Source organism: Schistocerca piceifrons, chromosome 4 (genome assembly GCF_021461385.2).
Source record: "Schistocerca piceifrons isolate TAMUIC-IGC-003096 chromosome 4, iqSchPice1.1, whole genome shotgun sequence".
In the NCBI taxonomy this organism is placed as follows: domain Eukaryota; kingdom Metazoa; phylum Arthropoda; class Insecta; order Orthoptera; family Acrididae; genus Schistocerca; species Schistocerca piceifrons.
This window is the reverse complement of record NC_060141.1, coordinates 497,519,819-497,531,606: the sequence shown is the minus strand read 5'-3', so window position 1 is coordinate 497,531,606 and position 11,788 is coordinate 497,519,819. Positions and strand designations below refer to the sequence as shown.

Sequence of the window (11,788 nt, the reverse complement as noted above, 5' to 3'; positions counted from 1 at the left end):
GCCAACTCCTGGAAATACAATGCCTTGTTTCCTCCTACTCTTCATTCTGTCATGCTCTTAAGGAAACTCACTTCGTAATGACCGCTCTCTAAAGTTTCATGTTGTTGAGCGTTCTATCAGAACCATGCTGGCCCCGGGAGAGCATGTGGAGGGGTCTGCACTTTGGTTCCCACCAACACCATTAGTGACTGGATCCCCCTTCATATCAACCTAGAAGGAAAGCAGTTAGAGTGCAGAAGGCTGCGGCAATCACAGTTTGCTATGTCTACTTCCCTCTGGGAAGGCCACTTCCTTATGTTGAACTGTCTACCTTAATACAGCAACTCCTGCGCCCATACCTCCTCCTTGCACATCACCCCCTGTGGGGTGAGTGCCACTTCATTGGGTAGTGGTCTTCTACTTGACCAACTTACTACAGACTCTGTTTTGTGTCTCCTCAATGACAGTTCCCCTACCCACTGCAGTGCCACGCATGGAACTTTTACTGCTCTTGATCTCACGATCTCCTACCCTGCTCTCATGGGTTGCCTACATCGGTCACCCCTTGATGATCTTTGTGACAGGTACCACTTTCCAGTGATTTCCCTGCTGCTGCCAGGCAGACAGGTCCCCACGTTTGGCATTCCGCAGAGCCAACTGGCCTTTATGTACGTCTGCTGTGCACTGTGGCACCTCTCTCTCAAACTACACTGATGCGATCGTGCAGGGTATTTCTGCCACTACTCTTCATGCTGTTGTCACTGCTGTCCCCCTCATCATTGGCCAGTACCATGGTGGACCAAGGACATGGCAGTTGCTGTCCAGGACTGCCGACAGGTGGTGCAACAATTTAAATGACACCCTTGACAGACCAACCTCCTTGCTTTGAAGCATCTCCATGCTAAGGCTCATTACCTTATTAAGCGGAGTGAAAAGGACTGCTGTGAGCACTATGTTTCCTCCTTGGGGACATATGGCTTTCATCAGAGCTTTGCTCCAAGCTCTGTAGCCTTCTGGGCCACAAGCGGCAGTTAACTGTCCAGGGGCTTATTCTCCAAGGTGCTGTGTCTTCTGATCCATTGGTCCATGCAGAACACCTCATGACACACTTTGAGACATCATCAGCGTCCTCTTCTATCCTGCCACCTTTCTCCAGCAGAAAAACAGAGTTGAACAGACCCCCCTTGTGTTTCAACACCCAGCAAGCCAAACCCTGTAATGAACTCTTCACTGAATGGGAATTCTTGCAGGCTCTTACCTCTTCATATGACATGGCCCCAGGCCCAGATTCCACCCACAACCAGATGATTTAACACTTGGACATTACACAGAGGCAATATCTACTCAGGGCCTTCAATCACATTTTGCTCACGGGTGCCTTCCCCTCACAGTGGTGAGACAGTATAGTTATCCCAATCCTTAAGCCTGGAAAGAACCCAATGTCTCTTGACAGCTACTGCCCAATTAGCCTTATGAATGTACTTCGTAAACTGCTTGAGAGGATGGTTACTTCAGATTTTATTGGGTACTTGAATCTCGGGGACTTTTGTCCCCGTATCAGTGGGACTTCTGGGAAGGATGATCTCCAACTGACCATTTACTGAGGTTTGAAACTGCAATCTGACTGATTTTTACTAACTGTCGGCACCTTGTTATGGTCTTGTTTGACCTACATAAGGCATGATATGACTTGGCGCCACTGCATTTTAGTTACTCTCTATGACCGGGGCTTTTGCAGCCCCATTTTGATTTTTATTCACGATTTTTTATCCCACCAGCTCTTCTGGGTTTCAGTTGGCACTTCACTCAGCAACCTTTGGATTCAGGAGATTGGTATCCCACAGGGTTCTGTATTAAGTGTTACACTCTTCCTCATAGCAATCAATGGACTTGTATCCTCAGTTGGCCCTAAGATTACCGCAGCGTTGTATGTTGACAATTTTTGCATCTGGTGCAGCTCCCACTCGGTAGCGTCTGGTGAGTGCCAGTTCCAAGCGGCCATCCAACGGACCTCTGCGTGGGCTGTCTCCCATGGCTTCCAGTTTTCTCCCTCCAAAATACTAGTTATGCATTTTTGTCGTCAATTCATAATACACCCTGATCCAGAACTTTATTTAGGCGACCAGCTCCAAGATGTTACAGCACAGTCCCGATTCTTAGGCCATTTTTTTAAAATGAAAAGCTGACGTGGCTGCCCATATTCACCACGTGTATGCGGAAATGTGGAAGCTTAATGCTCTCTGCCTCGTGGCCCACACATCTTTGGATGCAGATCGTGCAACTCTTCCCCTAGCCCCATTGACAGTTTTCCCACAGAAGAAAGGATTCTCTCTCTACAGATGTGATGAAGCCAACTCACAGATTCCCTGACCATCTCGTGTACCCTGTCCTCTTTGCAAGCGAGGGACGGCTCCCTCCTGATCATTGCCCATGTGTGGGATTGACAGTTGGAAGGCGTCTCACTTCCCTCTGTCGAGGTCTCCATCTCCATTCACTGAAATGTGCCCCATATATTTCCTCTCACACACCCCTTGAATGGTGCCCAGACCACGGACTAGGACTGACATATTCCAGGGTCCTAAGGTCTCCTGTTACCCCTATGATCTTCCAGCATCTAGCACATTCCATCCTTCCAGAGTTCCGGGGTGTTACAATCTTCTGCATTGATGATTCTAAGATGATAGATAAAGCAGGATACACTTTCATGTCTCCTGCTGGATTAGAACATTGCCAGAATCATGTAGTGAGTTTACAGCAGAGCAGCTGGCAGTTACCAGGGCCCTCCATTTTTTTACTCAGCAGGGGAGCCGCCATAAAGAATATTGGGAGTCTTGCCCCAGGAAATTTCCTAAATTTTACATGAAAAATGTCATTCTTTCGGAGTTCCAACAACTGAAAAAAATTTGAGTTTACATCTTTGTGCCCTCCAATTGCTAGTCCTTGTCGGCATAGAAATTGCACAGTAGTAAACATTGTCTCAAGAGCTAAACGACGGCCTTTCTTCATATCACTATCTAACTGTTCATTCAATTGGGAGGTGACACTTCAGTTAGTGGTATAATTTAGTTTCAGAACACCTTCTTTATGTGTAAATGTATTTTCATGAATATGGAATTTTTCCAAATCTTTTTTGCAGTTAGAAAACCCTACGGAAGTAAATGCATCTTCTTTTTTTGAAGAAAATTGTAATAGATTTTTAGCATCTGCCTCGTTGCAGGTTTTGCAAAAAACTTTTTCGGTTGATGCTTCATATTCTAGCCATGTATGTTTGATAAACCAAGACTTCTGAAATGATCTTCCCTTACTGGATTGTCCAGGTTTCGGCTGTGAACGGTCCTCGCCTGAAGACGACGAAGCAATTGATGACACAATAGTTGTTGGAGGTTGACTTGCAGTATCGTCAACTTCCAAGCGTGCCTTTTTGGTAACAAATTTATCCAATGCAAACTTAATTCCCGATACACTAAGAGTCTAAAGTAAATGAATAAAATATAGTCATATAAAATAGTCCACTAGACACTAAAGGCAGAATACTAAACACGTCTGCAGCATGCACTGAATGAAACTATCCACACTGAATAATGGCGACAGCAGAGTGGGCTTTATATAGCCGCAGCGTTGTAATGTCTCGAAACAACAAAGCGGTGGGTTCCAGATGCTTCTGCTCCAGTCCTTTTGACGCCGCCACGGCCACAGCACTGGTCTGCCAGTGCCAGACTTTACCCGAAGGTTCGCGCACTGGGACAAATTCTAAGTGTGCCCGCAGCACTGTAACACTATCATGATTCCCACCACTCATTTTCAGTTAACTCACTTACTACCATAATTATTATTATTGTTGGATATGAGGTCCGCCAGGTATGCAAAACACCGTTTTAACTCATTACTGAATGTATTTTAGAGGGTAACTATCGTCAAACAAGGAAAATAAAAATTTTCAACATAATTTTGTGATTTTACAAAGCATAATATAACTAATAATTTTCTTAAATTATTGGGGGGGCTCGGGCCCTCTCAGGCCCCATGGAGTCGGTGCCTGTGTTACTCAGGCCTCCCTCCACAGCGTTTTAACATGTACTGACTCATTGAGCAGCCTGCTACTCTTGTCATCTTTTGGTCTCTGCTGTCCATGACCTCCTCTCGTTCCTTGGCTGTGCCACATGCTCTGTTGGCTTTCTCTGAGTCCCAGGTCATGTGTGTATCCCAGGAAATGAACAGGCTGACAGTTTGGCCAGATAAGCTGATACTCATATTCCATTTCCTTTCGTGACTCCAGCTGCGGATATGCAGGTTGATGTGAAATCTGTCTTTGCCCAAAAGTGGAATGGCATCTGATGCACCACTTTTCTCAGTAATAAACTCTGCACAATGAAGGAGACTGCTGTGCTTTGGTGCTCTTCAATTCTGCTCCTGTCAGAAGTTGTCCACTGCTGTGCTTTGGTGCTCTTCCTTCGGCTCCTCTCAGGAGGAGTTCACTGCTTTATGCCGTCTACGCATTGGTCATACCAGGCTCACCAGTTGTTTCCTCCTGTGTAACCAACTACCACCACAATATGGTTGTGGAGCCAGACTGACAATATCCCACATATTGGTAGAATGTCCCCTTCGTGCTAAGTATGGTCTATCTTAATTGTAATATTAGCTGACAATTCATAGATGGTTGAACTGATCCTCAGCTTCCTCTGTGAAAGTGGTTATTTCCAGATATAAGGTTTTGCTTTACTCCTGGAGCAGAGGCAGGTTGGTTGTAGTTAGAGCCTCTCTTCACATTTTCTCAGTCTGAGATCCCATGACCACTCCCTAGTGGAAAGATAACTCTTTTTTTTCCAGTTTTTAGATTTTGTCTAACCTTTTATCCTTTTACTGTGTGTGTTTTAACTTCCTTGTTTTATAATTTGACTCCCCTTACTGGATCCATCCACTTTTAGCTGATCCTCTTTCTTCTTTGAGTAACTTGTAACTTTGGAATCACGGGACTGATTATCTTGCCATTTGGCCCCATAAACCCTCTCAATTAATCAATCAGTCTCAAAATTTGTCAGGAAAAAATGCTAAAACATGTCTGGAAATCAGAAAAATATCAGAGAATTTCACTTGGGGTAACTTGTGGCAACCCTGTCAGTGTGATTTTGTTTCTGCAGCTGAACAGCATATGAAAAACTTGTTGTTCAGTCTCCGAATGGATTTAAATCAGAAGCTGCCAAGCTAGGAATTTGTGTGTGTGTGTGTGTGTGTGTGTGTGTGGGGGGGGGGGGGGAGGAGGAGGAGGATGATGATGATGATGATGATGATGATGATGATGATGATAAAGGGAGAATGCCAGTACGTAGCCTACTCCTTGAGAAAAGCACTAAGGAGGCTTCCAAGCTTAACGTCCCCATGTGATGGATGGTTCAGCATCACATGTCCTCACTTCATAACATAATGCAGAGAGGTTTGTTATTTAAACCAGGGCAGTGTTTGGTGATCAGGAGCCTTATGCCACCACTTCTCCTCCCCTTGCCAGGCAAAGAAGAGTTTTTGCCACATAGATTCAAATTGGCTTACCCTGGGATCAGTGTCCATTAGGAGAGAAGTGTTACCAAGTTTCAGAAATATATCGTTCACTTGTTTTTCGAATTGCTAGTATGTCTTGCACATAACATTTGATGCTTTGAAAGATATTTAATTTAATTACTGTTACTTTAATTTTGAAAATTATTTCTCCCTGGTAATATTTTCAGAATTTAATCTATTAGTATTATTTTTTATATAAAAAAATGCTGTAATGTGCATCTCCGTAGAGCAGAAAATTGCATCAGTTTCTCTTTTATGTAGTCACAAAAATTTTCCCATTTGAATTTTATTAAACAATCTGCTGCAGAAATATCATATTCAACTGATGACACATTTTTGTGTTATTAGTTGAGATCTCAGATAATCTTCCAGTAGCACTTAAATGTTCATGAAAATTTTTTGATCATATATTTCACATGTTTTAAGGAGTTACATCAATTAAGCGAAGATAATTCTTGCTTTTTTAAATTCCATCATACTTTCTTATAGGACTATGCTGAGACTGCAAAACTACTTGCTGTGGAAAATGTAAATAAGGATGCTCTTCAGGAGTATGCTCGACAGGCTGCTGATTTTTCGACTAACTACAGACTGCCGCAACTAGAATTTGCACTCAACCATTATGGGCAGCCAGATGTTGCTATGTTTGACTTCACTTCAATGTTTGCTGCAGAAAATGCAAGCAGAGTGATTGAGAGACGGGGGCACAGATTGCTCCAAATACTTGTTGGGGATAGTCTCTTGGAGGTAAATACTAGTAAATACTAATGTCATTAATTCGCCCACATGACTGTTTGGAACCCAACACAAAAAAGTGTTTTTGGTGATGTCAGATACATCTAAGTTAATGAAGAGAAGAAACCATTAGGAACTGTGACTGTAGAGCTTATAAAAATTAACACCGAGCGAGGTGGCGCAGTGGTTAGCACACTGGACTCGCATTCGGGAGGACGACGGTTCAATCCCGTCTCCGGCCATCCTGATTTAGGTTTTCCGTGATTTCCCTAAATCGTTTCAGGCAAATGCCGAGATGGTTCCTTTGAAAGGGCACGGCCGATTTCCTTCCGAATCCTTCCCTAACCCGAGCTTGCGCTCCGTCCCTAATGACCTCGTTGTCGACGGGACGTTAAACACTAACCACCACCACCTTATAAAAATTAACAATCATTAATGATATTTTGCTTTACACTATTTATAGTGAAAGAGAAACATGTTACACAATTAATAGAAATGACACTTTTTAGGGAGGAGGGGGCGTGCTTCATCCTCTATTTAAGCTACTGCTTCTTATCTACATCTGTTTGCTTAATATTTACACAGGTACAGTGTCAATTCTATAAGGCTAACATTTCTTTATGCATTGTGAGGACTGAAGTCATGAAGTCTATTGTATTCCTTTTAATAGTCGTATAGAGTACTGCAAGACAATAATATGTGTCTTGTTGTTTTTTGTGTGTGTGTGTGTGTGTGTGTGTGTGTGTGTGTGTGTGTGTGTGTGTGTGTGTGAGAGAGAGAGAGAGAGAGAGAGAGAGAGAAGAAGAAGAAGATAATTTTTAATTTTTTCTTCCAGCCCTTTTGGCCAACAGGATCAGGCTGTGCACGTGGTTTCTTGAGCTCCATGGATGCATGTTGGGCTGTTCGCAGCTGGGGAAGTGGCCACTTAACTCCACTAGAAGTTATAGCAGAACGTGAATCTATTTATCGGTTACTAGGACAAACAACACCTGAAAATTTACAACGCGATTTTGCGAACTACACTTTGGATCCCCATACACGGTACCCAAATCTCAACACCCGAGCTGTGCTTCCCATACAGGTGCGAGGACTGTATGACACAGATGATCCCACTTCTCTTGAACAGTTGTCATACAATGCTACTGAACATGATCTTCCTAAGAAGAGGAGGAGAAAAGGTGGGTATTCAATATTATATATCAACTCATTAGTGTCTCATTATAATTCTGTTTATAACTTCAGTTTAGAAAAAGTTAATTATTAATCCTTGTACTTCTGTTTTTGGAATTTCGAATGTAATATGCATTTTAAACCTGCAGAAATTTTGATTTCTCTAAAAAAAATTCTAATTTTAAGAATTTCTAAGGGGTTAGCACTAATTTGTTACTTTCTTGTTCTTTGTAATTCAAAGGGTGTGTGAGGAGTTTTCCAGTTTTATGGCCCACACATTTGTTGCATGACATAAATATGAATAGTCACTGACTGTATGACGATATTGACTGTTGTACAAGAACAAATGCAGTGAGGTTATGCATTAGAAATAAATGGTTTCATTACTGCAGTATCTATGTTTCTATTGTTTCTCCATGCGTTACACATTTTAAATAACTTTTGTTTTTCCATAAGAGTAGTTTGCAACATATTTAAGAAGAAAGATAACTTTTCTGTTTGTCAATCATTTTACATAATTGTGCCCATTCTGCATTCCTTTGGTGTCATCATATTCAGTTTGAGACAGAATATTATTTTTTCAGATATTTTCAACTCTCTCAATCAGTCAAGAAGGTTATCTATCTTGTTTTGCAATCACTCACATTACTTTTCTGTGCATTCTTATTCATTTCATGGAAGCTACGCATTATTCTGATTTCTTTGTGAACTGCATGCCTGACTCATGAATTTAACTTATAACATGGATCCCTATGATTTAGTGATTTCTGGTACAAATCTGTGATCACTACCTATTTCTTGAGCAGTTTTATGTAGGAAACTTGGCCACCATGTTCTAACTTTACTGTGTAATTTCATCAGTCACACAAATACATTTCAGTGTTCCTCATATGCCAGATGAGTGCAAAATATTTGACAAGGATGAATGGGCACAGAGAAAATGTGACATCCAGTCACATCATGCAAAGTATAAATTTTGCATCACACTGTCAGGCAACTGCGTAGTTGTTTTTCAATGCACGTTTTTTTATACATGGTGTTCTTGGGACACAAAAATCTAAAAGAGAGAATATTTTCTATGCCAGTTAAGTTATTCATATTTATTGTTATTTGTCCCTTAAATTTGTAAGAGTTTCCTATGAGATTCTGATAGCCTCATTTTCTGTTCACGTGAGCTTCTTTATTAGCCAGTTTCTGTTTCCACTGGCAGGTATTGTCTCTTCTTCTTGTATGTATTCGAGAAGCCTGAAATGGTTGTGTGATAATATTATACATTTTTTGATATCTGTGCATGTGCCCATATTAAGCTTGGCAGTTTCTGGTGACATTTTTTCTTCCTCAGTATATGTTTCAACACCTGTATTTTTGTCTTCCTGTCTGTACATGCCAGGTTCCAGAATACAATGAATTGTAAATATATTATTTGTTATTAATGAAGTTTAATTTGTGGGCACTGATTGAGAGATTAGTGAAAGTTGTAAAATTCAAGAAGACTTTATAAACAGTGGAATGTCCGGAATGGTATAATAAACAATGTGAGTTGGGCTAGATTGCTACATGCCACATAGAAGAGGTGTTGAGTGGTGAACAGGGTACATATAAAACATATAAAAGTAGACTGAGTTATTGGACACAGTCCTCCTTCAGATTTAGAAAAAAACACACACACACACACACACACACACACACACACACACACACACACACACAGAGAGAGAGAGAGAGAGAGAGAGAGAGAGAGAGAGAGAGACTGCCATCTCTGGGCAATGAAGCCTCAGCATCCAGAGTCGACTGTGGCCATCTGTGTTTTTTCTAAATCTGGAAGATGACTGTTTGATAGTTTAGTTTACTTTTAAATGCACCTGTTTTGTAGCAATCTATCCTAATTCATGTTGTTATTCAACAACACTACAGCATTTTTATATTTCATTACCCGTATAGGCTAAGGATAAATTAGTACCGAACTGATATGCATTTGCCTTATGCTTGGTTTTACAATCAATCTGAAATAACTCTAGATTTAAGTTGTTACATTATAGATGATTAATTTATTTATTTGCCTGTTCTGTTGGTGTCATCACTTGTGGTCAACAGTGAAGGGTATGTAATTTTTAAATGAAGTATTGCACCCTAGTAGAAAAATAATGATAGTGAAAAGGCATGATATGTCGTAATAAGATAATCAGCATGGCCTAAGTAAATTGAACTCACTACATGTATATATTGATTAGTAACTCTCATAAATATGCTTTACAGATTATGTATCATTTGCATGTGCAACATAATTTTGTGCGCGCGCTTGTGTGTGTGTGTGTGTGTGTGTGTGTGTGTGTGTGTCACAGACAACAGACAGAGAGAGAGAAAGAGATATTAGTTGTACTAATAAACACACAGCTTTACTAAACAGAAGTGTTTGTAGAATGACGTACTGACTGATGTAATGAAAAGAATAATGCAACAGTGTCACAGTAATTCTGTAAGTGGCAGTCAGATGGGAAAAAAAGAAAAGAAAAAAAAAAAGGGTAGGCAAACAGTCTGTTAGATCAAAAGTAATCACCATAAGTGCTAATACATTTATTCCACTGTGGGGGATGATGGTCCATGCATTCAGGGAAAAATGTTTGGAGTTGCCTACAGAACCATGATTGTACCGAGGTGCGCAGTTCTTTGTCCAGAGCAAATCGATGGCAAAAATCGTCTTTCTTCAGGGCTCCAAAAATGTGGAAATCACTTGGTGAGAGATCGGGACTATATTTGAGGACTTCCAAGCAAAACTCCTGCAGCATAGTTGAAACATCCTTGACAATATATGGGCAGCCATTATCCTGCAACAGAGTGATGCTGTCCATCAACATTTCTGGCCGTTTGGAGTTGATAGCACACTTCAGTTTTTTCAAAGTATCTATGTACCGCTGTGCTTTAATTATGATGCTGTATGTTCTGGAAATTCAATCCTTGCAATCAAAGAAAAATATAATCTTGAGTTTCCTGTAGATGCCATGCCTGTTGTTTCGACTGTGCTGCAAAAGTTTTGCTGGGAAGCCCTTAAATATCCTCCATAAATTCCTGATCTCTCCCCATGTGATTTCCATACTTTTGGGACCCCGGAAAAAAAAGACATATGTAGCCATCGATTTGATTTCAATGAAGAAATGCATGCCTAGGTACAATCATTGTTCCATAGGCAACCACAAACACTTTTCCGTCAGGGCTAGCAGCAATCTGTGACAGTTTGCTGATGGCCCTGTGGTGTAGCGAAAGGTGTCATTGAGTGACTGTAGAATGATACAAGATGACTTAGACTAAATTTCCAGTTGGTATGATGAACAACAGCTTGCTCTTAATGAAGAAAAATGGAAGTTGATACAGATGAGTGGGAAAGAACAATCTTTTAACTGTTGAAAACAACATTATTAATGTGATGCTTGACTCGACCACTTCAATTTAATATCTGGATGTAGCATTGCAAAGTGATATGAAATGAAACAAGCATGGAAGGATGATGATGTAAAGATGGTAGTAGAGAAGCTGAATGGTCGACTTTGGTTTACTGGCAGAATTTTAGAAAAGCAGAGCTCATCCACAAAGGAGACTGCATATGGAACTCTAGAATGATTCTTCTTGAGTACTGCTTGAGTGTTCGGAATCCCCACCAGGTCGAGTTCAAGAAAGATGTGAAAGTAGTTCAAAGACATGCTGCTAGATTTGTTACCTGTGGCTTCTATTAACACAAAAGTATTGTTAAGATGTTTAGTGAACTTAAATTGGAATTTATGGAGTGAAGACAACATTCTTTTTCCAAAATACTATTGAGAAAATTTAGAGAAGTGACGTTTGAAGCTGGTTGCAGAATGATTCTACTGTTACCAACGTACACTTCAAGTAAGGACCATGATGATAAGATAAGCAAAATTAGGCCTCAGGGGAAGGCATATAGACATTCATTTTTCCCTCACTCTATTTGCAAGTGGAACAGAAAAGGAAATTACTAGTAGTGGTGTAAGATACATCCATCATACAGTGACTTGTAGAGTATGTATGTAGATGTAAATGTAGTCAGGAAATGAATATCCTGTGTAAGTGTATGAAGGGGGTGCACATGGGTGTTGATTTTACTGATCACATATTCACTCTCTTTCAGTTAGTCATTTCTGCATTATGGACACTATTGCACCCTGACAAAAAACAAACAAATGGAGGTTGGGTTGGCATTGTGTAGTTAAGTTTAATTATCTGCATGTTCAGTGGATCATAATTGTAACCATTCACTATGATATGAAAGTACCTAAATTCAATGACAGACCATTTTATTTACTGGCAAACTAAACACTCGCACCTGGATCCACAG

At 40.7% G+C, this 11,788-nt stretch overlaps 1 protein-coding gene across 3 annotated transcripts in view; it reads left to right on the top strand.

Moving 5' to 3' along the window:
• Window positions 1-11,788, top strand: part of LOC124796266 (F-actin-monooxygenase Mical) — a 554,406-nt gene that overhangs the window by 325,187 nt on the left and 217,431 nt on the right. For all 3 annotated transcript variants that reach the window (XM_047260379.1, XM_047260378.1, XM_047260377.1), the window contains exons 10-12: window positions 6,025-6,282; window positions 7,106-7,448; window positions 9,535-9,540. In XM_047260379.1, the coding sequence (XP_047116335.1) occupies window positions 6,025-6,282; window positions 7,106-7,448; window positions 9,535-9,540 (607 nt within the window). The remainder of the gene's footprint in view (window positions 1-6,024; window positions 6,283-7,105; window positions 7,449-9,534; window positions 9,541-11,788) is intronic.